Below are 27,126 nucleotides of genomic sequence, written 5' to 3'. Positions count from 1 at the left end.
CGTTTGCTCAGAATTATGACAGTTTTCTGTGAACTTTATGCCTGACACAGATGTTTCAGAGAGAAATACACCTTTGTGTTCTGTGGCTTCAAAAAGTATTAAATTAAGAAAAGGTGGTAGCATTAACATAGCACGGCTGAGATCAGCTGTTTTTCATGTATTGCTAGCCCAGGATGAAAGCATGAAGACAATTTTTGTGACTAGGTGGTACATAATTGCATGTATGTGTCTGTAATCTGATAGTCTGAGGGCATCCTCTCCATTGTTTTTGTGCTTGTAATCCAATATTGGGCTAATGTTAATATGTTTGCATGATAATGACTTCTACTAGATTTATGTAGAAACAGTGAAAGTAGTCATTTTTATGCAAAGAAACACAGAATTAAAGTGGAGTTTGGCTGGCACCCCACAGCTCTTTGATCCATATGCAGCTGTAGGGCCCAGATATGCCGTCCATCCATTACATGGCAGCGGTGGGAAATAGCCCAGAGAACCTGAGCCTGGTGTCTCAGGGGCCTGTGGCAGTTCAGAGATCTGCAATGAATTGGGTGGTAGTGGGGTCTCTCCTATGATACCTCTATCTTTGCTTTATACTTCTTTTTGCTTGACCTACCCTTCATTGTTTCAGTTTTTTGATGTTCTGCTCTTACTTCTTCTAGTTGAGCTTATTCTGCCTTGCAAATTTGCCTCTTGGAATAGAGGTTTAATTACTGAACAGATGTGTTGTCTTCATTCTGCCTACTCTAACTGCCTTTATCTCTGTTCCTCATTTTGAATCTTAGACTTTTAGCTCATTAAGTCCTGTGGAGCTAGAACTCTTTGCCAGTTAAAGACACTAAAAAATAATACTCTTATCAGATCTTGCTGCAGTTCTGTAAACAAGCTACTTAATCGTGCTTTTATGTTAATGCCAAAGAAACAAATAAAAATCTGCTGCACTGTGATTATAAACAAACGAATACAAAATTACAATCTAAATATTGAGATACTTTTTCTTCCTTTGGGTTTTGTTTTTTAAATTCTCTTTAATGCTTTCTGAAACAAGATTAGCTGGAGACTTAAAGGGAAATGAGTCAGTTATGGAGGAAAATAAAGTAAAAGAGAAATTGATGTTGCCTGAAATCCTTCATAGTCTGAATCTAGCAGAGGGAGAAGCCAAAATGTAGCTGCAGAGATTGCTTGGATATAAAACCTAGGACATAGCAGTGGGAATGCACTGAGGTAGGAGAACTGGAATGCAGCTATGTGTAGTGAAATCTGCAAAAGCTGGGAATGTCATGCTCAGTGTTTGAGATCTGTAAGCAATTGGCTGCATTTTGCAGAACTGTTCTTGTAAAAAAAACTGCTTTTCCTGAACTTGGGGCCTGATCCAGTCTTTTTTTTTTTTTTTTTTTTTTTTTTGTGTTCTTGGCTTGTACTCATGTGAACTAGAATGGAATTAGCAAGAGACAGTAAAGCTGTGGTTGTGTGTAGTCTCTCCTCAGTGGTATAAAGTTGGCTTAAGAAATTCCTGCTCCAAATCATTCTTCCCTGCCTTTATAACTTTTTCCAGGAAGAGCTGGGCTTTTTTGTTGGACTGAAATGTGAAATGTCTGATCCAATTTTCCAAAAAGCATTACAGAAAACTTCCAATTACTTTTTTTTCCCCCCAAGGCGGGTTACTACTGGTAAACAGTGTGGCTCCATGAACAGTTATGCTGGAATGACTGAAAGAATGGGCACCCTGTGATGGCAGCAAGGGCACTCCTTGCCAGAAATGAGTCCATTCAGCTCTCAAGGCAATAGCCTGACGAAGCAGCAATGTCCATGGACTCTGAACAAAGTGTTGTCCATCCTCAGTCTTCTGGTTTTTTAGGTAGCAGTAAGGAAAGAGGTGTCCAAAGGAACATAAGCTTTCAAGGAAAAAAAAAAAAAAAGGCTGTGCTTTAGCAGTGTTCCCTGAAAGCAGCTTTTACTGGCAAGTTAAATTTGGCTGGCCTGGAAGATTTAACCAGTCTAGACTAGAGGTAAATGGTAGAGGTAATCAAGTGTGCCATCCAAACTCCCTGCAGGTTAATTGACACATGGCAAGTGCTGTATTTTTTCCTAATCTCATTGCAAGGTTATTCATGAAATAGCTGCACCATTTGCAGGTTTGAGCCAGGAGGTCACCAAATGAGTTAAGAAGATTCCCTTTGACTTTCAGTTTCTTTCCTTTGTTGTTAGCTTCAAACATATAGACTACTGTCTATACAAGAGCAGAAGAAACCTATTTTGGTGTGACAAATATTAGGATTATTAAAATTTGATCTCAAATGTTTATCAATAGACCACATTTTAGCAGTGATGTGGTTTTTCTTCTTTTTACCCATCAAATTTCCTGCAATTATTGTGGTTCTTTAAAATCAATGCTATTTTACAGCTGAAATATAAGTTAAACTGTGATGGCAATAAATGAGTTAAATGAATGTGTGTCTGCCCCTTCTCCCCAGAGTCAGAGTATTTTTGTGTAAAATTTTAAAAGAAAACCTCTTTTATGCATGCAGGGCAACTTTAGAAGAGGTAGAAGGAGATGTGACAGAGCTGGAACTGAAACTTGACAAGGTAAGCTTTTAATTCAACAATGTTTGTTCTTAAAAACATCAAAATGTGTGTTTCGGTTTTAAAGTTCACAGCTGGGAAGTGTCAGGGGCCGACCAAGCACCGTGCTCTGCAGAGAGAAGGGATCCAGGTCGAGCTCCCAGCTGGGTCTCGGAGCAAAGCTGGAGCAAAGCAGCAGGGGCAGCTGCAATCGCGGTGTGAGCTCGCTCCTTCCCCGGCTGAGCTTGTGCAATTCCCTGCTGAGCTGGCCCCTCTGTGCGCCCTGTGACTCAGCCCGGGGGAGCTGCTGCGAGCTGCTTCAGCTTTCCCGGAGATAAAAGCGGGGCTTGGTCCCTGCTGCACCGAGAGCCTGTTGTACCACAACGGCGTGCTGCTGGATGCTCTTTGTTCTGGAGCTTTAAAATCCGTGCTGTTGGGAGTTAGTAAACTGAGGCACTCTCCTTTGCATTTGTGCTAAATGTTTTAAATTATTTTTGTCTGTGTTTTCACATGGCAGGCAGATGTCATTTGTTTACCTCCTTAACTGCTTTTTGAATACAGCCATTTTTTCCTGCAGCTGTGAGTTGGCTGCAGAGAGCTGGAGAAATAAAGGTGGTGTCAAGCCTGAAGACTTATTCTTTACTACTTATAGTAATATTTCTAGTTTTTTGTAGTTAATAATCTAAGAGTTTGCTCTTGCAAAATAAGTTCAAGATCTTTAATTTTGATTTGGTGTGAATATTGGTGAAACTGGTGGATATAACCCACATTTTTACTGTAGGAGTGTCAAATCTGTTTTGGTAGATCAAATAGTGTAAGTATTTAAAGTATCTGAAAAAATCAGTCTTGGAAGTTTGGCTTTTCCACCACTCTGAAACGATTGTTTTTGAGGAAAATAATTCTCATATTCCTTAAATGTCATTATTCAAGGCCTTGTAGTACAATACTAAAGTTGAAAGCCAAGCTTCTTGGGTGAGCTGAAGTAACTATGGCCTGAGGGTAATGATTTGGCTGGTTGGTAACATTTTCTGCTCAGTTGTTCATACTAAACTTGATTTTATTGTCTCACAATTTTGACTTTGGGCTACATTGTCTGCAGTTTTGTCCTCTCTGGAAAAAAAGCCTGGTTCAGGCTTGTGAACTATAAGCAAAGGTGAAGGAAAAAGGTTAATATTGATAGTAATTTTTTTTTTTCTGTCCATTGTTCAAGCAACTTAGACATTCATCAGAATGTGGAAGATTGCACTCAATTTTCCATTTTTTCCTAAGGATCTGAGTCAGCAAAAAATTACTGGATGATTAAGGCAGGAATGATGCTTGGATGGTTTCTTTGCCCCAGCATAGGATCAAGTACTTCTGTGTTGCTTTTTATGAAAATTTATTTACCAGCCTTGAAAAATCTTTCAGAGATGAAGGTTCAATCTTCTGGTTTTATTCTCAGCTTGGCTTAGGGTGAGGGAGCTCAGTCATAATGCACCCATTCTCAAGAGAGCATCTTGATAATTGCAGTAACCACTCTTCCTTACATTAATGGCCCAGTGCATAGATGGTTCAAGAAGTGGGAAAACATCCCTCACAATATACTGGGGACTCCTATCAGACAGGAGTGCCATGATGCTGAGGTGCTGACTGAAGCAGTCAGTGGTAGGGATGGAAAACAGCCAGAGATTAGTCTATTGATGAGTGAAAATTTGATTGATTTCACATCCTGAGATGTAACCATGGCTCTTCAGCTGTGCTTTGTGCAGAGCCTTTTGCTTTCCTGTGCCTGTATTCTGAGTGTCTCAGGATGAAACAACTGGTGTGGGTTTCTTTTTTGTTTGTTTTGTGGTGTTTTTCCTCTGAAACCACAATAACCTCATTATTTGCTTGCGTTCTAACCAGTTGTGTTTTAGTTGCTGTGCTTTTTTTGCTCCTGTAAAACTCTCTCTTGAAATATGTGCAACATCCCAGTTAACAATAAATCAAGTAAAAACTAATTAAAAAAATTATAGACCTGTAACTTTCCCAATAACATATCTATTGACCTAGAGTAGTTTTTTTTATAGCTTTACTATACAGTGGAAAGCTCTTCATAGAATCTGAGGGTGAGAATTTAACTTTAGAAATTTTTATTTTGTAGTCTTAACTAAGCTCAGTGTGTTCATGTTTATATGATGATGTAAAAACCAAATAAAAATAAGCATTCTGCTTTCTTTCTCCTTTTATACTCATTTTAGCTGGTGAAGCTTTGTATTGCAATGATTGATACTGGGAAAGCATTTTGCACAGCCAACAAACAGTTCATGAATGGAATTCGAGACCTTGCACAATATTCCTGTAAAGATACATTGGTTGAGGTAAGTTCTTTGAGGTGAAAGTGGAGTGAGGGAAAGATAATTTAAACAAGGTATATCATAACAGATGGCAAGAAAAGTAGTTGAAGTTTATAGTATTATTTGCCTTTTTGCTTCTTTTTCTTTGATATGTCTTCTAGAGTGAGGGTTTTTGCAGCTGTGGTTCACTGCAGGTGTTTGTGCTGTTTAGCTTCAGCAGTGAAAGGGGTCTGCCAAATTTCAGAAAATATGTTAGATTAGTGTGTGTGCTGGTGATTGCAACATGTTAACCAGCTTTTTTGAGTAAGAGTATTAAATGTGAAAAGTATTAATTAGTGTAATATTAAATACTGTAAATTACTGTTTTAAATTATGTGAGCTTACCATATTTTTGGTTAATTTGAATTTTTCTTGTTTTCCTTCAGTGCTTTATATGCAAGTAGATAGAAGTAACATTTTTGTTGCTTGTATCTTTAATAGATTTCTTTGGTTACAGCCGTGTTCTCCTTCTAGCTTAATGATTTTAGTCTCATAATTGTGCTACAAGGAAAATTATTTTCAAAGTTCTTTACTGAAAAGCTGTAAACCTCTGAGCTGTTTCTTTTGTGCTGTGTGTTTAGTAGGGCTTAACTTAAACCACTTTTATTTTCTCTTTACAGACCAATTTGACGAAGTTCTCTGACACCTTACAGGAAATGATCAATTATCATAATGTGAGTATTTCTAGCTGCAACATGGCACTGATAGCTCACTTCCAGTTATATTTGATAACAGATTAATGGTAAAGCCTTTCTTGTTGATAGGGTTTGCAAAGTAATGGTTTAAATGGTGTTAAATAGCTCTTGTTTTATACTTATAAATATTCTACTAATGTTTTGCTTACAAAGTATTTATAAATATCCCCTTTTCTGCAGATTTCCATCTTGGTTTATTTTGTAAGCTTTGGTGCTCTAAGACAGTAAATACTGAATAGTTTAATCTTTTTGAATGAAAATTTTGGTAACAATTACAGATTATGAGCTTATATCTTTGCTAGTGTGAAATAATGATTGTATTTTCCATAATTGCTGCTTTCCCCCCATCCTTTATAATACACAAAAATAAGTACCTCTGATTTGCATATAGTTTTCTTTTTGGAAGGATAATAAATTTAGACAAGTGTGAAGGAAGGAGATTTTAGGATTTAAGGATTTAAGAATGATAATTTTTAGCATGTCAGAGTTCATCAGAAACTTCAGTTTCAACTTTGCCCTGGGTTGAAAACTAATTTGTTATTTTTTTTCTCTGAAGAGTTTGGTCTTGTATTCTGAAAGCCAAAAGGATGTGTTTGTTCTTCTGTTTTCTTCCTCTTTCTTTGGGCTAATTTCTCTTTGTTAATTTCCCAGCAAATTGCTGGAAGCAAACTGAAGTGTTTCCAAAGGGCTGAAAATATGCAGGACACTTAAAATGTGGGTTTTTCATACCACTGGGAGTTTAAAAATTGACAAGATAGAGAGAATACAGTGGAAGTTTGTAAGCTTTAACTTAGCTTTCTAAAAGTGTCTGATTAAGCTTTTTTTTTTTTTTTTTTGAGTGCATGCTTTTAGAATGGAAAGGAAACAAAGCAGGTTAATAGCACTGTGTTTGTTTCTTTCCATTATACAAAGTGTACATACCTGCACCTAATCTAATGAAAACTGTAAAGAAGGAATAAGTGAACAGTGGTTCTTGGGTTGTAGAGAAAAAGGAGTGCGAGTGTTCAAAGCAGCAGTACTGGAGCAAGCATTACTTTCACGTCAATGATTTCTGCAGATTCCAGGCTCTCTTCATTACACATCTTGTTGCTGGTTACTCTCTTAATCGTGGTTTTATCTATGGTTTGCTCTTTTGGACACCTCTGATAGGTCCTGTATTATTGCTGTTGTTACTATATGTGATCGTGGCTTGCCCTGCTTTGGTAAAATTTGGCATAGCACAACTCTCCCTTTTGGGCAGTTTGAAGGCAGAAAGCAAAGAACAAACCATATTAAAGATTTCTTTTCAGATCTAATAAGTAGGACCAATCTGAGTTCTGTCCTGCTTTTTTTCTCTCCTCCATACCCTTACTATGCTCAGGCACAGTGAGAACAAAGTGGTTTTCATCAAGGGCACAAACATCAGGAGTGAGGCACAGTTGCTTTGCCAGATGTGTTGTGGTCCTGCCTTGCTTTTTGTGAATCTGCTTAGTTCAGCAGGGCTTCCTGGCTCAGAGTGACAGGTCTATTGCTGACCAAGGTGACGCAGCCATCTGGAGGGAGAAGCTAGAGAGAGGAAAGAAAGGATGGAAGGGGTAGGAGACATTCCCACTGAGTTCTGGATGACTGTCAGTTTTTTCATGTGAGGCTTTGCTACCAATAAGGCCAGGGACCAGACTAATGCAGCACCTTCACTGATTCAGCAGTGGGGTAGCAGCTGTGACAGCTTATGGCAATAACAGCTGTCTTAGACTTGGAGTGAATGAAAGGTAATATGTGACAAGGCTGTAAATCTAATAAGACCATGGTCTGGGCACTTCTTTCTGTTCTTTTAGGGGAAATGCTATCTATGTATTTTTATGCCCAGCACGTTTTCTCTTCATTACTGTAAGCAGTATCCAAGGCTCATGTTTCTGGGAGTCCTCTAATCATTTGAGTTCCCATCTGGTTTAATTTTTTGGTATTGATCTTGGTTGGTGCACTCCCCAGGCACTGGCAAGCTTAAATGTCAGCAGTGGGAGTAGTCCCAGTGTGACTTCCAGTTTGTCAAGAAGTTCTTTATTCTAGTTGACTGCTTTTCTGGTTTCCCAAAGTGGGAATACAAACAGGTTCTTCCATGTGTTACTGGTAGATAATATTCTGGTTGGAAGGTGCCTCAGGAGGTGTGGATGGTTTGACTGCCTGCCTAAATCAGGGTCAGATATGAGGTTGGAGCAGGTTGCTTTGGTTTGGAAAACCTCCAAGCCTGAAGACTTGGATGCAGGGTAAAGTACCACTGCTAATGAGTGGCTTAAACTCAGCCATGTTTCCCTTCAGTGTTTCTGAAGAGAGATGAACGGGTGAAGGTTTTGCTGTCAGTACTTGATGTTGCATAGCTTCTCATTTCCAAATCTTAATAAAGAATCTAAGACTGATAGCATTTAAAGAAAACATTTTTTCACATTAAACTTTGAAGTTTTGCCTTGCTTTTTCAAGAAAATTATTTAATACTTCAAGATACTTACCTTTTATGAGAGATTCTGTTCAGCTGGGCTAACTTTATTTTTGTGATACTGCCTTGTGTATTTCTGTTATGCAGGAAATAGGTGGTATAGAGGGGGTTTGTAAATTGAGGCAACATATATTGTGTGCACAGTAAGAAGTGACAAAAGGATTTGTCTGGTAGCTGTTGACCTGTTCCATTCCATCCTAAAACTCAGAGGGCAGATGTGAAGCTGAAAGAATGTGTGTTTTAATTTTCCAGTTAGAATTTTTTGAGTCCTAAGAGAACATACACATTGTCTCACATCCGGGTGTGCTTTTAAAAAATTAACAAACATCTTAGACTTCACAACTTGAATGAGTTAATTGTATTTTTGTGCCCACCAGCCCCTCCAGCCTTCCCAAATCATAAGAAATTTTGGAAGCTTTGCTTAGATCACTTATTCTTAGAAAGAATCAGTCATTCCTTTTAGTAGTCCAAGAGTGGATGTTTTTTTACAAACACATTATGTAAAGGAGATGGTACTAAATACTACATACTAACTTGTGGCATTAATTTCAATCCAACTGGGGTTTTTCCCCACAAGTTAATAGCGTGTTCTTGCTATGGTTTCATTTGTCTTTTAATGGTTGATATTTTGTGAAAAACCAAAAAAATTGTTCCTTAACGTTCAAAGTTGTTTTTTCAGGAATATAACTGTACAATTAACATAAATAAATTTCTATGAAACGAGGCATGTCTCATATTGTCAGGATGAGAGAATAAGATGCCAGGAGCTCTTATCTCTTCTTATAACCACAATCTTTAAGAAAAGAGCAGCAAGAGATGTTTGGTTTTGTGTTATTTTCCTTGCTTTCTTCCTTATCTTTTATTTATTTCAAAACTACTGTGAAGAGATTTATATTTTGATACTAGAGACACAATGGTTTAATAATAATTCTCTTCAAATTCAGTGTAATTGCCATTTGCATTTCTGAGATCAGAAGGTGTAAGTACCTCTAAGTTACTGACTTACATAATAATGCTTTCTTTCAGATTCTGTTTGACCAAATCCAAAGATCAATTAAAACACAGCTTCAGACTTTCGTTAAAGAGTAAGTTAATTTGCACTTGTAATGGGAAAATTATATATAAAATGGAATTTTTATAATCTAATTTGAGTAAGTGAAACATCCTTTCTGTAAATAGCCATCCGTAAATTGAGAAGTGTGTATTAAGGCTTTGTAAAAAATCACCCCAAATCACTGAGGCTTTAGATCCAGCTGCAGAAATGTTGCAATAGGATGAATTACTGATCTAATTACATATTGTAATTGTCTAAGCCTGGGAGACAGAGCTTTTTCCCAGTAGGCATTAGATGTGTTCAGTTACATTTCAATTTTGTCCTTTCCTTGGAAAAGAAAGACAGGAAGCTTCTGTCTTAAATTGTGGATTTCCCTTTGACCCAAGCATGTATTGAAGAATATAAAATTTGAAGAATACACTAGCTATAGCAATTACAAGCTTGGTTTGTCTGGTGTAGCTTTAAGCTCTTTTTCATGCCTTGGAATAAATTTGTTATCCATATTTTTTTTTTTTTCCATAGAGATATTAGGAAATTTAAAGATGCAAAGAAACAGTTTGAAAAAGTGAGTGAAGAAAAGGAGAATGCTCTGGTGAAAAATGCCCAAGTCCAAAGAAATAAGCAACATGAGGTAGAGGAAGCAACCAATATTTTGACTGCAACACGGAAGTGTTTTCGACACATAGCTCTGGATTATGTTCTTCAGGTAAGGACAGCAATAAAAGTTACTTTTGAAAACCATTTGTTACATATGGTTAGAGACATGTTCTCTATAATGTCGGAAGTTCTTTTCATAAGCTTCTTGGAAGCTGTGGAGATTCAGGGAAAAAGGAAGAACTTTATCTGCAAGCAATTTTTCTTTTAATAAAATCTGAGGAAAATTAATTGATGCAGTCTTATTGCTTTAATGCTCTGGTATTCAGTGCCCTTGCTGCAATGACACAGTTTAATTTTCAAGCTGAACATTAATTTTGAAAAAAACCCCGGTATTTACTTGATACTTAGCCTAAATGTTTAATGAGTTAGATATGCTGCAGTATCTTATATATTTAAGGTAAAAACTGTAACCTAGCCTAGGAAATACAAATTACTTGAATCTGATACAAGATATTGGGTACTTCTGCAATTTTCGTTGTATGCTTTGGGTTGTATTCAAACATTGTATTGTATTTTGGGTTGTCTAGATGCCTCAGAGTTGGGCATTGTGCTGTAAGGGGAGTCAAGACCTTAGGTATCCTTTACCTTTGTAGTGAATATCTCCCATAGGGTGTTGAGAGGTGTTCTTTGTCATGCTGCTTTGTATCCTGTAATAAAGTAATACATTTTCTTTTGATACTTAAAATCCATCTGCTTCATACTTACCCACAACTACAGCAAAACAGGATTATTGCAACTCAGATGGTGTGAGAGGCTGGGGGCTCCAAATGGGTCTGAGCTTCTCTAATGATCAAACACAGAACAGCTCTTTACAATTAAGTTGGTTTTATATTGGACATTATCATCTTGATTTGTGACAGTCCAGTCGGTTATTTAAAACTTAATTAACTTGTCTATAAATTGTATTATGAGCTGTAAAATGAAGTTGTAAAATGTCAGCCTGGGCATGTTCACAGACATGATGGTCAGTGGTCAACTCTGAACTTCTGCTTTTTAAACACTGAGGCAATTTTGGTGTTTAAAAAGTTGTGTAAATTATGCCCCACAGGATTATTTCTGCTAGCACTCATGGTGGGGAAAGCTGGCAGTCACTGCTGCAGTAGGCCAGTTCCTTGTGTGTGCATTGAATTGCAGGTTATTTGCCTTCTAGAATTTCTATGTTCAAAGTATGAGCAGTTCTTGGGATAAAGATGCATTTAGAGTAACTGGGAGCAATTTCAGCATCTTTCAATGTGGACAAAAATCGATTCAGCTTTAGGAATTCTTTTGACTTGTGTGATTCTTCTGGGAAAGCTTCACAACTGTGGTCTATTTGTAGCTAGATTGGCTTTAAACTGTGATTCAAAACCTTTGCTTTCCTTTTATTTTTCTTTGCCTCACAGACTGAGGGTTTATTCTATACAAACAAATCTTAATTATTTTTGCTGCAGAAAATTTTCCAAAATAATGACCACTTAAGTATAGAAGTAGAATCTGGTTTTGATTATAGCTTCAGCAAGTTTATTTATTTTGCTGAAATTTTAAACTGACATAGAGGTGTTAAATTACAAAGTCATGCCTGTTTCTGCTAAGTGGGTCTTTTAAAGTAAAATCTGTAGTTCTGGATGGCAACCTTTAAAGATTAGGGAACAAAGAAGGTAGGGGAACTAGGTGGGTGTGAAAAATAAGTTATTTTTTCTATATAATGTGAAATCCCTCAAGTTTTAGGGCAATACCGTTAACCAGTGACTTCGGCTATCTTAAAAGTGCAGGTATACATGGAAAGTTACTTATTGAAACTGTTATGTTCTTGCTTGCCTGCGGCTACTTTTGTTATTTAAATACCCTGAGCCTGAGAAAAAGTAACCCTGCCCCCATCATTCCTTCTGTCCAGGCAGGAGTGCTGAGTGCAGCTTCTGCAAGGAGTTGGTGGGCTGGCTTCGTTCGCACTGCTTGAAACATCTTGAATTCAATCTCTTGAAAATGAGAACCAATTTTCCTTGCTTGAAAGGTGCATTATATTACTTCTAGCTAGCACATGGTGTCTTGTTTTTTCCCTACTGATACAAGAAAGTTGTGACTATCATCATGAAGCTCAAGCTTTGCAAGTGTTCTCTGATTGCATCACTTTGATATCATGACAGGACTAGAGTGCGTCTTCTTTTAAAAGTACTTTGGGAAGTCTGATCTTGAGCTGTCTTCTTGTGGTGTTTTAAGCTTGGATGTGATTATTTAGGGAAAAATTGCAAATAAAATAAGAAGTTTTAAAATAAAATAAATTTCTTGTTTATTCTTTTTTCCTAGATCAATGTTCTTCAATCTAAAAGAAGAGCAGAAATCTTAAAATCGGTAAGATATACTTTATCCTCTGAAATTAAAAATTAGACCACAAAGCAGTATGTTAAAAATTTAGTCCTTTTATTGATCAAAATGTCAGTACATTTGACAGTTTGGTGACCATCAGTTTGGCCTTTAATGTAACTTGGCATACATGTTTAACTGTTTTTGACAATCCTTCTGGTTCAGATTTGAACACTTACAGGTTTTTTCTATTCTTGATCCTTTGGTATGTGTTCCACAGTTAAAATCAAACTTTACTTGCCAAGAGTTCTGCTATTTAGGTCTGCTTTATTACTTTGTAAACACTAAGTGCTACTTATAATCTATTCTACGATGAATTCCGCTCTTCCTAAGACCAGGGCAAATTTTAATATGGAATCTGCTAAATGAATATAAAGCTATGCTTGCATGCCAGTTTTTTCCACATTGCATTCCCTTTTCTGCTTCACGTTATCACTGTATCACATTATCATTATTAAAAGTATTATAGAAAGTGACAAATTAAACAGTGCTATTCTTTCAAATGTCTGAAGTTGCTCTCCCGTAATTTTCTTAATTCCTTAAAAAGCAGAAACCTTGGTTCATTTTTAACTGCCTCCTATTTTGCTCTGCACTTTCCCAGCTTTCCTGTTATAAGGCCTGACAGTCTTCTCAGCTATGTACATAAAGGTTATGGGTTTGGATCATTAGTAAAATATTCTATAGCTTCTCTCTACCTTACGTGTCCCAGTTAAAAAGGAGATAACAAAAATTTCAGGTGACATAAATTAGAAGTAGTTTTCTGCCATTAAGTAGATTTATTTTGTTTTGCTCATGGGATTAATGCTATCAACTGACTTCTGAGATTTTTGGCTTGGTTCTTTTCTTCCTTTACTTCGCAAGTTTCTTTTAGAACATTGGAAGCTCTATGAGGTATTGATGTAAAACTGTCAGGACATGTGAGGAGAAATTAAACCTGAAATGGTAGGCTATGTGAAGTAAGTGACGTATTTATGTGATATGTGATACAGTTTTTAAGAGAATAAATATTTACTTTGTTCCTTCTAGATGTTATCGTTTATGTATGCACATCTGGCTTTTTTCCACCAAGGCTATGATCTGTTTAGTGAACTTGAACCCTACATGAAAGATCTTGGTGCACAGGTAACAAATTATTTAAAAAATGTAGAACTACTGTATGCTGAAATTGAGCAAATCTTTATTTATGCCTACATATCAGGTACTTCATAGATTTATTTGACAAAAAGGGAATTGTAGTATGATAAAGACAAAAAATTTACTGTAATGAAAGAAATGAATATAGTTACAAACTGAAAATTGTCTGTTTACTAAAATTAATACTACCTTTAGGATTTACATACTTTAGGATAGCCATGCACTGCTCTGTGAGGTATGATATTCAGGATACTGGATTATTTGGATTTCAAAATTTTTGTATATGACCCATGTTTGTAAATATATCTAATAATAAAATGTAGATTAGTCTGGTTTTCCTTCTACTTGTATACTTTATTTACTGTATCAGTTATGCAGTCTGCATAATTAAATTTTGATGTGTGCATATATAACTTTGATGTTAGCAAGTTAGATCGTAAAATGGAAGTATGATTTTAATAAGTAGTGCAAAATTCAGTTTCTGCATGGAATCCTTCTTGCCCAGTTTTGTTGTTTAAAAAGAGACCATTGACACTTCTGGGTTTTCAGTGAGGGACCCATGAAAAGCTTAATGGACCACTGCCAACAGGTGGATACAGGAAACATTGAAAATAGTTATGCAAATAAATTGGAACATACAGTATTCAAATGAAGATCTGTCTGTGGTGAAGAAGACTCAGCAGTGTCTTGACTTGTTTTTCAGTGCAAGTTATATGGGCACTTTCTATTTGCCTCTATCTGAGGACTTACAACATGTGTTTTGATACAAACCCTTCTATCACCTCTTCCCAAACAGATCCACAAGGAAGCAAATCAAATTTTTAATTGTCTGTCTGGGTAAAAAAGCAAATAAATTACAGCAAACCTTTACATTCATCTTGAGTAGATGTGTCATTGAATGTCTAAGAGATTAAATTGTTCTGATCTGTGCAGTGGAGCAGATTGGGAGTTTAGAAAATAACTCCAACAATCCAATGGCCGAATAGTTTTCTGCTAGCCTAGGCCCCAGTTGGGTTTCTGTGAGTCTTAATTACGTGTAGAAACATGTTGGGTCTTGGTGTAATAGGGGCACTTGGATAGTTCAGGTGGATGTTGCTCTTCCATAGTGGTGCCCTTTATTCTTCAACAGCCTTCCAGTTTGGGTTGTAAGTGTTGAACTGCAGTGTTTGGTTGTATAACATGTGTCCTATACTTCTGTGGAAGAGAGGATATGGAAAGGAGACACTAACTATGGAGTTAGTGGGTTATGCTATCAGCCAGGCTTCAATGCTTCCATTTCATTGACGTGATTCAAGCAAGAAAACACAAAGTTATTTTTGAATGTCTGGTCATGCTTTTGCTTGATCTGGTAAGGAGCACTGTGTAGCATTCATTTTGGTGCTGGTATCATAGCAACTGAAGGAGTTAAATTTAGAAAATCCATAACTAAGAATGTTTTAAATATATTGCAGTTGGAGGAAGGATAGACTGAAGATCCTAAAGTTGTACAAGTTGAGGAATTGTTCTTTCGTAGGAGACCTTGGCATTTAAGTAATGGATATTTTTCATGACAGAAGCAGATTTGTAAATAACTGTTGAAAGTTTTAACAGTTGATGGCTTTGCAGCTGGTACTGATTGAAGCTTCTGCCTAACAAAGCATGTTGTGACATAACAGGGATTTGCTGGATTTTTGTGAAAATGCTGTTAGATTCCTTCTGTTGGTGAGTGAGTTTTCATTCCTAGGTGAATTTTGTGTATGATCTTAATTACAAGGGTTAACAGCATCTGAAGTAATAGAATTGATCCTAAATAGTATAGTTGTAATTTTGAATTATATTGTCTGTATTTTCAAAATAACTGTTTTACTGTGATGAAATAGGATTAAGCAATTTTGCTTTGGGTACTTCAGGTCAGAGCAGGATCCACTGGGAATCAGATCATTGTATAGGAATCTTTGATAGTGTGCAAGCATAATATGAGCTTTTGCATGGAAACTATGGTTTTTGGTTCTTTTCATATGAAATGTCGTATTAGCTTAAAAAGAAAACAGTTGAATTTTCATTGAGATGACTATTAAAAAAGCCAAATATTTTAGTCTGACTTAATTCTCCTCAGAACACCAATTAGAGCATAATGTTTATAAAAATACATTTACCAGTAAATGCAGTAGTTTGAAAACCCTAATTTTCTGAAAATTACCCAGTGATGCTATAATGACTGGGATTTTGATAGTTTAGTTGTCATTTGCAACAGCTTTTGATAGTTGTTGTATGCTGTTGGTTTCTTTTAAGACAATTGATGTGCTGCTCACCTGAGGGAAAAGGAAGGAACTCTGGTTTGAGCTTGCAAAAGGAGTGGTGCAATGCTGTCTACATAGTAAAAAAAGTAACTGATGGAATGAACTGCTGTTAATAATTTTGTATTGGCTGTGATAAATGTACCCTCAAATGCTTGCATTCAAGATAAATTAGAGGTAATTGCCCTACCCTGGGTGACTGCCTTCTGTTTCATCTAATGGGGTAGAAGGAAGAATTTCTTGGAGGCCATGTGCAGATTCCTGGATCTGAAGTTTTAGCAAGAAACTTGGTATCTATAAACTTTTGAACAGCACTTGGCCCAGTTCTCAACTTTATCATGAAAGAAATGGTTTCCCAAGGGTTCTTGATGCAAAACAATCTTTGAGTCCAGTCTCTGTTTTAGAGGCTCTCATGTCATTTTTAAGTCTTATAGCTGCTTAGATGCAGCATCTGGACACTTCAACCTTCAGCGTGTTCCTGTTCACAAATACCTGTAATGGTGTGCAAGTGCTGATACGGCCTTTTGGGTCAGAGGGGAAGGCAGAGAGAGAAGAGTTTAAAAAAGTAACAGGCTATGGAATTAGATCCAGATGTTTCAGCTTTCTGATGTCTCCATAATTGCTGGAGACTGTCTAGCATGAGGGTGTAAAGTCCTGTTATTGTCTTTCTTTTCTCATTTGTATCATGTCAAGCAGGGCAAGTGAAAGACTGGGGAAAAGGCCAGAGTTGGCAGGGCCTTTCACTTGTGGTTCTGAGAGCCGGTGGAGGGGATCCTCTTAGTGTGTGGATCAGAGGATGTGTTAGTCATCTGTGCCCTGTGCCAAGTGAGTGCCCAGCTGGGAGCTGGTGCTGCTGCACGCTGCTCCTGCTGTTCTTGCTGTGGGCCTGGAGCAGAGCCAGGCCTGTCCCACAGCCCAGGGCTGCGGGCTGAGCCCTGTGCCCAGCGCTGCCAGCACCGGGGCTGGGTAATGGCAGCCTTGTGTTACAGCTGCGCTAACGCGGGGCTCGTCGGGCGTGGAAGTACCAAACCAACTGGTCTGCCAGGCAACATCTGCTTCTCTACTGCATTTCTCACTTAAACATGAAGGCCTGTATAAAACAACAAAACCAAAATAATCAAAACTATAAATCAAAAACAACCAAAACAAGCAACCAACCACAGAAGAAAACCCCAATCAAACTTTCTTTTATGGGGTATCCTAAATTTCCTCACTTTTTTTTTTTTCTTTTTGTGATTGTAAAATGAAATGTTTTGGGCAGTGTCTTTTTTATTATCACAGACTTTGTAAGGATACTAACTTAGAGATTGTCACGGAGAATATTTGTTATTTTCAAAACCATATTTTTATTTCCAGAATTAGTTTGATCGAGTACTGCTGGTCGGCTGATCAAAACTATCAACACAAAATCCTGGTTGAGACAGTTCTACCACTTTGTGGAGGGAAAAATCCATAATATTTGCTCCTAGTTTTTGCTGCTCCTGCCAGTGCTGCTGCATAGGCCAGCAAGAGCAGCTAAAGCATGAGTCATCCTCTTGGGAGACTGAGCACCAATGCGGTACAGAGTCGCATATGCTTGGCACCATGCTGCTCTTTGAAACAGTTCTTCTAATGCTTACAAGAAATGTACACCTTTGTAGAGGTTAATTCAGGGTGGCAGAGCAGTGCTTTAAACAAGGCTTCAGTGGTAATTCAAGGTAAACAATTAGTGACAAAGAAGTAATTATATTATGCAAATAAAATAAAAGTCTTGCAATGTCATAATGTGTTCTCTTTTTTTTTTTAAAATCAGCATTGTGAAATCGACTGAGCCAAATTTCTTACGATAATTTAAAGATCCAATTTTCTGTTTCTCTTTACAGCTGGATCAATTGGCTGTAGATGCTGCGAAAGAGAAGAGAGATATGGAACAAAAGCACTCCACTATTCAACAAAAGGTACTTGACAGAATTGTAAAAGGCAGGCTGCACACACTTTTTTTTTTATCTGTAGCATCTCTCCCCAGCATCTCTGCATCAGATCTACAAGGGATGGTATTTTTAGCACAGAGAGACAGACTGACACATCATTAAGTGCAGGGTTGGATTGCAGATATTAATTTTGTGTTACTGAACAAAATATTATGCTTAGTTTTTACTGAAACATAAATAGAACAGTAAAATTTATTTGAATACTGGGATTCTAGCATTTCAGTAAAATTCCTAATTCCTATTACATCTTGAATTGAATAAGTTGTGCAGGTTTCTGTGTTTCCATGCTGTGTATTTGTGGAAGAGGTGCTGCACAGCCCTACAGCCGTAGGTTTCACTTTGGACTGTGCCAGATCCAAGTGCAGCACTTGGAACTTGTGTGGCAGCTGCTGTTGCATATAAAGAGCAAAAATAAACTTCTGTAAGGAGTGTCTAATGCACTGGTACAACTGTGCACAGACATGGCATTCAAAACATTTAATTGGTGTTTTGGGCAAGATTTGTGCAATAATTCTTTTTACTTCTTGAGAAAAAAATATGTAATTCATGTTGGGGGAATGACTTCTGTTTGGATATTTTAGAAGCTCTAGATCAGTATTGGTTTTCCAGGTCTAATGCTGGAAGTTAAAAGTATTTCTACTGAGCTTTCTGGTAGTGAACTAATACTACAGGCACTTTTCAAAGGGATTAGATACCAGTTTAAAAGTAATGGTACACTTCTTACTCTGATTTTAATATGTTCTGTATCTGTTCAGGTGGCATAAATGAAAAAAATCCCACCCAATATAAATGAAATCTGGTAACTAAATAAATTCAGGAATGAAAACATGCTGAGATTGTAAGTTGGGTAGCCTTAGTAGGAGCCAATATTAATGCTAATGGGAGAAGATAATATTTTTGGTTGCTGAAAACATTTTTATTGGTCATCCCTTTAGGAGTTGGTGGGAAGCATTAGGATTCCTGTGAAATTGAGCAGATGTGATGATCAGGGCAGAGCTGACATGCTGTGCTTGGAGTCAGGAGATAACTCCAGGCAAGGAAGGGGAAGAAAGGGGAAAATGGGAAAGATGGAACTTGAGAATTAATGTTGAAGGTTGAATTTAAAGTTTTATGGGCTTAAAGGCTCGGTTTCAGGAATTCAACAATAGTTGAGAGGTTCTCTGTTAAGATAACAGTGGTGCTTGATGAAGGAGATAAGTTTTGAGCAATTATCTTTTAATTGACCATAGAAATAATAACTAGTTACCATGAATTATGGTTGCTGCTGTTGCCAATGGTGTTTACAGTCTGTTTTTTCTTCAAATGCTGCTTAAGGCTGCTTTACAGGTAAACTACTTCTACTAGTTTCAATTATTACAGAAACTTTTAAGCTTCATGAAACTTGATAAGCCATATCTGTGTGCAATATAAATGTTCTTGATTTCTAGTAGGAGCGACAAGCACAATGATGTTACTTTTATTGTTGCTTACTTTAATTGACAATTTAATGCTGTCCCTAAAATATAATCATGGCAGTCAGAATGTGCTGTTTCTTGTCCTCTTAAGTTCTGTGTTTTGAGTTGTAAAAGTTGTCTCCTTGCCGTATCAGCAAAGTCACTGTTGCAGTTTTGTGCTAATAATACCTAGACTGTGCTTTATTGGAGATCCCTCTTACAGTTTGTCCAGTCATTTTCTTAGTTTCTTATTTAAATCGCATTGTCTGTTTTTGTCTCCTACTTGCTTTTCCCAACCTTCACACTAAGTTAGCTTCCAGCTCATTGGGATTTCAGAACTGCCTTAGACTTTGGATCTTGTTCTTTTTATCACTATTTGTCATCTGGTCACCCTGTCCTGGATGACAACTTTATTTCCCGTTCGCTTCTCATGTCTTCTCATGTTGCCTTCCATTCTGTTCCCAAATTCCAAATCTTCCAATGCCAAATCCTTCCATGTTTTATAACAACTGAAACTTCTGAAGCTTATTGTGTTGAATATTCCTTGAGGTATATATGCATTTAATATACTGTAGTTCTAATCTAATGCTTCAGAATGATGCCTTTCCTTCATTGTGTGGATAAAGAACAGTTCCTTTTCTGAATGTATAGGTAAGTGCATACGTGCACACACCTACCCACCCACTACCTGTGTTTGCATATATGTGCATATGCATGCAGAATAATTGCACTAATTAAATAATCCATCTCACTTTTCTGTATAACCATTGTCCTACTCAATTAGGCTGTAGATGGAGAGGCTATTAAAAGTGTCATGGAAGGGCTTGGTCACCAATACAGTGTGATTTCTTTTTTAGCAGAGCTGATAATCTGATTTACTTTTTTTAATTGCTTGTAATTTTTGTCATCTATTTACTCAGCAAATGTGCAGGAAACATTTATTTATTTTTTTTTCAGTCTAAGAAATTATTTTTCTGTATTAAACTAGAGCAATGCATGCAATGAATTAATCTAGAAATTTCATTATGATTCTGGGAAATTTTTGCAATATATTTTTATAGGGAAAGATTCATATTAAAAGAGTGGTGTCATAGTGTCAATACATTAGACATGACTCTTGTTTTCTGTGCAGTTTGCATCCTACTGCTGCAGCAACACATTTAATTAAGAAATATTTTAAACATCAATTGCACCTGTAAACAGCTTCGTGGCTTTTTGGTATTCTGTCAGATGTTTTGTTCTAAAATGAGGGAGATGATGCAGGAAAAGTATTTGCATTGAACTTCAAATAATTTTTGTTTTATTCAAATCCATTTTTCATTAAAGTAAAAATCTGCTTCCGAAGAACTGCTCAGGAAACATCTGGAGTGAGAATGATTTGAAAATTTTTAAAATCTTGAGTAAGCAAGGTAATAGGAAACCAGATGCTACCACAATCACAAAGCAGGCATAAACCTTGCTGTTGAGAAGTTGAGCAGACTAATTCTTGTCTCCAAAACCAAAGATGTGCTTGTATTTCAAGTAACTGGTTTGCTCAATCACACTCTTGCATTCTCTCACTCTGTTTTGGACTGTAAACCTTGTTACTTGTGGTGTCTGTTGTTTTAAACCTTTCCTTGAAGGACTTTTCAGCTTAAGCATGACAAACATTTCTTGCCAATAGAAAGGGAATGAAAGCAACTTTCTAAATGGAGGGTTTGAACAATTGGTGTCTCCTGTTTAGTATATGCTGGCCTAATTTTTCAGGTTAGTGTTTTCTTTAGTACTTAGGCTCTCACATTTACTGCCTTTTAAAACAAAACTTTTAAAATGCTGTTTCTAAAAGTAAAAAATCGTTGGGTTACACATGTTACACATGGGTTACACATGGGTTACAATGTTAAAATATAGTTCCTAAGATTTACTGGTAAAATAGTTTAAATAGTTTTCATGGCCTGATAGCAATTGTCAAAGTAAATCAAAAGCTCTGCTACTGAAAAGCATGGGGCTTTTGTTTTGGGAAAAGAAAAATCATACACAGAGAAACAGAAAACTGAAATAAATCACATATGCATGATGAATTGATACGTTCATATGAAAATGCATTCACTGAAACACTGTCAAGAATATTAAATGTTCTGTGACACACCAGATTAGTATTATTTCTGGAGATGAAAGTTGTTTTTCCATTGCCAGCTGGTTTGCTGGCATACCCCATGGACATTTAAAGAAAAAGGGGGGAAAAGGCATGAAAGCCTGCTTCACTTATGTAACCCTCTTCTACACGTTTCTCTTCCAGTAGCAGCCAACTGTGAAAAATCAGTGTCAGAACAGAAACCATAGTTGTTTATTCTTTCAAAACTGGATGAAATGTGTCATGTAGCATGTCAGTGAAAATTACTTAATACTGGCTAAATTTTCTTAGTTCTAGTTAGGTGAAAGCTACTTTAGTCCTAACTGACACTGAATTAGTTTAGTTATGTTTAAATTGAAGTCTTTATCAGTTTTGTGCCTGCTGGCAGGATACACAGTTCTGAATCACATACAGTGACTGAGTTTATTAACATGTGATTCTCTTATGCAGGACATTGGAAAGAAATGGCTGGATTTTTCTCCATCCCAGATTATTTTTCATGGTTCACTAAACTTTTCCATGCAACAAGATAAAAATAAACTATAATGTGACTGCTTTGCTCCTATTTTTTAAATTATAGAATAGTAGAGACTAAGATCAAAGCACAGATAATTAAGTTACTTTTTCTACTTTTATCCATGGAATTGAAATGGAGCATATTCTTTTTTCTGATTGTTTGGTCATGTTTTTCCTGACCACAACTTTATCAATGAAGTTTTATGGATAAAGCACATGGGTAAAGCACTCCCTCCCCCGCCAGCTGGTAGTCTGCCATGTACAGTTAAGGAGATACTTGGCATTTGTCCCTATACTCTGGTGTCTTTTTATATGGTGTCTCTGTAAAAGTGGAATTCAATCAGGGAAGTAATTAAAAGTGACACTAAATTAATTTCATGAGAAGGCTCAGTATTTTAGATAATTCTGACTGAGAGTGTGGCATGATAAATATTCCAAGGGTTTCCTGTCATGCTTGTATACACCTTCAAAGCATAGATCTGGGCTTGTTGGAAAAGACAGCTGCATTTTTTGCAGCAGTTCTCCAAACTCAGAGGAAAATATGATTACATAGTAGTTTAGACAGAAAAGACTGAGGAAATCTGTATTGTCTTTAACTACACAAGGAGTTTTAGGCATCACTGAGGCAGGAAGATGCAAATCTTCAGCAGATTTCATTATGTTTGGGAGCTGGTAAGTTAATTTAACAGTTTTGGGGAATGTAGGGAATGTGACCTCACCATGTCTAAGTTTACGCATAATGGTTTTCTCTTCTTTTTATTTAGAGAGCTTACATTAAGCCTTTTATGGTCAGCATGTTCTGATCTAAAAAACAAGCAGAAAATCAAAGTTATTAAATGCTAAATAATAAATACAAGAATTTGATTTTCTTCTGGTGAGGCTTTCATTTGTAACTAGTATATTTATTCAGATCAGTGCATAGTAGTGATATGATAGTTCCAGTTTCTTTCAGAACTCTTGCCTTGATCATCTGTCAGTTCGATAATAAAAATCTGGATTTAACATTTCAACATTAGTTAAACTATCCAGATTAGTAATAGCTGAAAACAGTGAGTAATTTTAAGGAATTTGTGCTGTTCTGACTGGGGAGCTTAAAGGGCCCATTTTAATATTTGTAACCATTTCACTATCATGTGTAATTAACCTTGGATTGGACAAAACCATCTGCATGTATAAGAGTAAACATCATGTGTAGCACGAAAGTTGTGTGCATCCTGGGCTTTTACCTGGGGCTAATGACCATGTTGGTGTTGAAGCTACTTTTTTTTCATAGATATTTCTTGCCTCTGTCTGTATAGACAAATTCCTAAGGAGCAGAGTACAGAACAGACTTCCAGATGTACTTTTCACACAAAGCTAATGTTTGCAATTTTCAAAAAGTAGCTACTAAAAGTTCAGGAAAGTAATATTGCAAAATGTTCTATCTTTTCAGTATTTAACTTGTTTGGTTTTTTTTCTTCTTAAATTTAATTTTCAGTAATGTGTCTCTCACACCCTTGTTAAGGGGAAGAAGCCATATGTTGCTAGTCTTACTTTAAGGATATTGTAATAACAGTGAAATAAAATTACAGCATGTATAGTATTTTCATCTCTGGATAAAGTTGTGATAAATGTCATCATACCATGTGTGCTTTTTCATGCACCCCTAGTAGATGTTAGCCTCCCACTCACTGAATATCTCATTCTCAATGAGATGTGAAAGCAAATGACCACCACATGTGTTATTACTTAATCTAGCTAAAGATGTGAAGCAATCAGCCTTTCTAAAGCTCAGAAAGCTGCTATTAATTGTTATTAGCTGGTTTTAGTTTTTTTTAGGTTGATGGAAATGAGTATTCCCTTGTCCTACTTGTAATTTTGTAATGTTATCCAAGATCATACATAAAAAATTACTGCTAAGGTCTTGTCATCAGTGCCAGCACCATGATTGCTTTACTCTAGACTTAACTGATAGCATCATCTTTATTTAACTACTTGTCTTCTAAGTTCCTGTGCAGCTCAGCTATCAACACAACAGAGCTGAAGAAAATACTAAAGCACAACTGGCTTCATACAGGTGTCTGCAACAGGCTGCAGGTGTTTTTCAGTTTTGACTCCTGATTTTCATGGCTTCTTTTCCTCTGCTTTTCTGTCCCCTTTCTTGGGATTATATGAGAGACCCTTTGAGCACTGTTGAGATATCAGATTGTCTGTCAGCAATGTTTGCCCTCTGTTTGGCTGTAGAGGTAACCAATACCCGAACAAGAAATTCCCCTTGTTGCAGGCAAAGTAAAAATCTTCAGCATTCTCATTGCCTAAAATTGCTTTTTTTAAAAAAAGTGATCAGGACTGAGAGTCATGGTTTGACTAATAAGTGTTGCAAGCAAAACCTTATTCCTAGATATTTACTCTTTGACAATAGTACTGCTCATATTTGAAGTTTCATTTGAACTGCAGTGTATTTTTCTTGTTCCTTTGTACTAGGATTATTCCAGTGATGATACTAAACTAGAATACAATGTAGATGCAGCCAATGGCATCGTTATGGAAGGTTATTTATTCAAGCGAGCTAGCAATGCCTTCAAGACTTGGAACAGGTAATTATTCAGAACCTCTTTTTGCTGCTTATAAAAATACTGCTTTTTAACCTGAATTCTCATCTGATTCATAATCTCTGTAACACACTGACCCCATAGTTTTGACAGAACACTGGGGTTGACTGTTAGTTAACTTAGAGATGATACTTCAAAGCCATTTTTCCTTGTTTTCTGTCCTACTTGCTTGCAAACCTTTCTTTGAAGGCGTACACTAGGAAAGTGTTAGAGTAAAATAGAGGTTGTATAGCCACTGGAAGCAGAGAAACACAGTCAAGGACTGAAGTTAATTTTCCTGAAAGATAACCAATGTAATTGTTATCCTTTAAAATTCCTGTCCTGTGCAGTGAATTTTGTTTACTAGTTTTGATGGCCCTTTTGGGAATTCAAAATATATTGTTAATCATATATCTTTAACAATGTATATTTTACTACTATTTAAATATTTTTCTTCCTGAACAGAATTTCTTTTACATTTCCAAGAGTGTGTACATTTTTCAAGGAAATATATATGCTGGAGCATTTACATCACAATTGAATACAGTTCTTGAATTTGAAATGTAATTTGTTGTGATATAGACCTCCCTGTTATTATGTTCTGCAGTTTTTCAGCAGTACTTGTGTTAAACTGTTTGCTGTATTTCAAAGGACAGAATGTGCATTTGAGTGGGTGATGCTTTCCAATCTTAATTATTCTATACATCCTTGAACATCTCAGCACTCCACAAGCTTGTAAGAAATTTGGATCTCTTCAATTAATGCCATAAGCCGATTAAAGGGCTACTGGTGTCAATAAGATTGTATCTATATAAGCAAGTCCTGGGCAACCAGTACAAAAGATTTTGCTTTGGACAGATTCTGTTCTGGTCCTTTGGCCTGATTATTCATCTGTAATTGTAATGATTGGTTAGTTGGCTGGGTTAGTTTCATGCAAGCCGAATTCAGAGTTCTTCAAGACAGATCTGTGAAACATCAAAGGATGGTGAAGGGAGAAAACCAGAAGATATGCATCAAAAGCACCTTCCTAGTATGAAGTAAAATGTTAGTGTTGGCACACTGAGAAAAACCTGCAGTAACAGGACAGGAGATCATCCTTTATTGGATTTCCAAGGGGCTGAAAGGGTCCTTTTTGCCATTGCTGGATTGATGATGGCAAAACTCTGTCTCTGGTTTCATGTTTTGAATAGCAGGAAGGCCTTGCTCTGCAGGAAAGTGAGAGGGGAGAGCAGGACTGGAGTGTCTGCTTCCACATAGCTTCATTCCTAGGAATATTGTACATGTCTCTTGCCTTAAAGTGGTTAGAGAGTAGGATCCAATTAAAACTAACCTCTGTATGTTGGTAATTTAAATGGATGCAAAGTTAATAAGAAGAAGTTGTAATTAAATTAAGATACACAATGATGCTCCTTCAGATTAAGATACAGACTTGAACAAATATAGTAAAAGTATTACAAACAATAATTTAAGGGATCAAAGATAAACAGCTTGTTAATGAGTCAGAGCTGCCTACTTTTATTACATAATTGATATTTACTTTTATTTTTTTCTTCTGTTTATCACAAGAGCATTCAATAAAGCAAAACTTTTAACCTTTTTAGTATTAGATTATTGATAATATTTCTCACTGTGATAGACTAGTTGGATGCTTTTAGGCAAAAAATAGGGTTGGCTATGCTATCTATAAACAGTTCTGAAATTGAATCAATCATTTAAATTTTGTATTCCATGTGTTTACAAACCATTATTAATTGCTATTAAACTACTTTTATCATATATAAAATATACATTTAAGACCTTAATGAAGACAGTTTTTAATTTCTAAATCTAGCCTCCCCATTTTTGCTTTGTTTTAGCAAAAATAAAGAAGTATTTTTGTTATTTTTATTTCTGAATGCATTTGTTATTGCTTGCTATGTTATAGGCACAAAAGTGATCAGTGCCATTTTCCACTGCCTGTTTCCCATAATGGAAGGTTTTACTTGTGTAGTGTTACAGTTTCAGTTGTTTCATGCTACTGATTGAAGTTTATCATATTCTAGAGATTACAGGGTTTTCCCAGTCATTAGTTAAAGTACAAGAGAGGATTTTTGTCATTGCATTAAACTGTTTTGTGTGTAAAATTTTACAAAATATCAAAGGAGGAAACATTTAGAGAATTATTTATTTTATTTTAGGGAATTCTGAGCTGAAGTCAAGACAGACAAGATACTTTTATTGTTCTAACAGATTAGCAGTTTACTGCTTTATTTTATCCCCATCTTTGGGAAAAGGAGGTAGAAAATCAACCAGCTGAAATAAAACTAAAAGAATTTGCCTAGAAATAATGGAATTTCCTGCTGTTCTGAACCAAGGATGACAGCACTGGTCTTCCTTGCTGACTGCCAAAAGCACTGTCAATTTTAATATGTATTTAAAATGGAGGTTTCTCTTTTACCCCTGATGGTATCAGTTAGTCTTATGTTGATCTAGACCTTTTTAAGAACTCCTTCAGGAGTGAATTAAAAGCATCAAAAAACATTGCAATGGCCACTATTAGTGGATACTTGCCAGCATTAAAAACATAAGAGGCAAGGTGTGATAGGTGTTGGTAAGGTATGATAAGGGTATGATAGATTTTTTTCTGGGTTTGACACAGCAATATTATTTTAGAGAGAAATTAATACTTCTGTGTGCATGTCTTGGTTGGTGAATCCATGGACCCTATAGTGGTATTATCCTGGGAAAAGTCTGGTTGCTGGGAGAGAAAAAAAAAGACAGTGTCATACAGCCCTTTGAAGGGGTGCAAATCTGTGGTGGTAAATGAAAATTTGTTTCCAGTCCAAACGAATGGCTTTTCTAGCATTATGAAGTTTCTTCCTGGGGCACCTAGCAGCTCATGTTTCATCATCTCAAGATTTTAATTATTTGGGCTTTTGCATCAAGTTTCCTGTTCTTGGGATGGTTCTGCGTGACATTGGCTTTAGAAACAAATAAGTGTTTGAG

At 36.4% G+C, this 27,126-nt stretch overlaps 1 protein-coding gene across 2 annotated transcripts in view; it reads left to right on the top strand.

Annotated features, from left to right (window-relative positions):
- The window catches only part of ACAP2 (ArfGAP with coiled-coil, ankyrin repeat and PH domains 2), a 63,674-nt gene that overhangs the window by 14,534 nt on the left and 22,014 nt on the right, over positions 1-27,126 (top strand). For both annotated transcript variants that reach the window (XM_056498847.1, XM_056498848.1), the window contains exons 2-10: positions 2,526-2,583; positions 4,779-4,898; positions 5,534-5,587; positions 9,105-9,163; positions 9,655-9,838; positions 12,073-12,117; positions 13,156-13,251; positions 17,402-17,476; positions 24,035-24,147. In XM_056498847.1, coding sequence (XP_056354822.1) covers positions 2,526-2,583; positions 4,779-4,898; positions 5,534-5,587; positions 9,105-9,163; positions 9,655-9,838; positions 12,073-12,117; positions 13,156-13,251; positions 17,402-17,476; positions 24,035-24,147 — 804 coding nt within the window. The remainder of the gene's footprint in view (positions 1-2,525; positions 2,584-4,778; positions 4,899-5,533; positions 5,588-9,104; positions 9,164-9,654; positions 9,839-12,072; positions 12,118-13,155; positions 13,252-17,401; positions 17,477-24,034; positions 24,148-27,126) is intronic.

The sequence above is a fragment of the Oenanthe melanoleuca genome, chromosome 9 (genome assembly GCF_029582105.1).
Source record: "Oenanthe melanoleuca isolate GR-GAL-2019-014 chromosome 9, OMel1.0, whole genome shotgun sequence".
Classification (NCBI taxonomy): domain Eukaryota; kingdom Metazoa; phylum Chordata; class Aves; order Passeriformes; family Muscicapidae; genus Oenanthe; species Oenanthe melanoleuca.
Note: the sequence above shows the minus strand (reverse complement) of the source record. Positions and strands in the feature narration are given on the sequence as shown.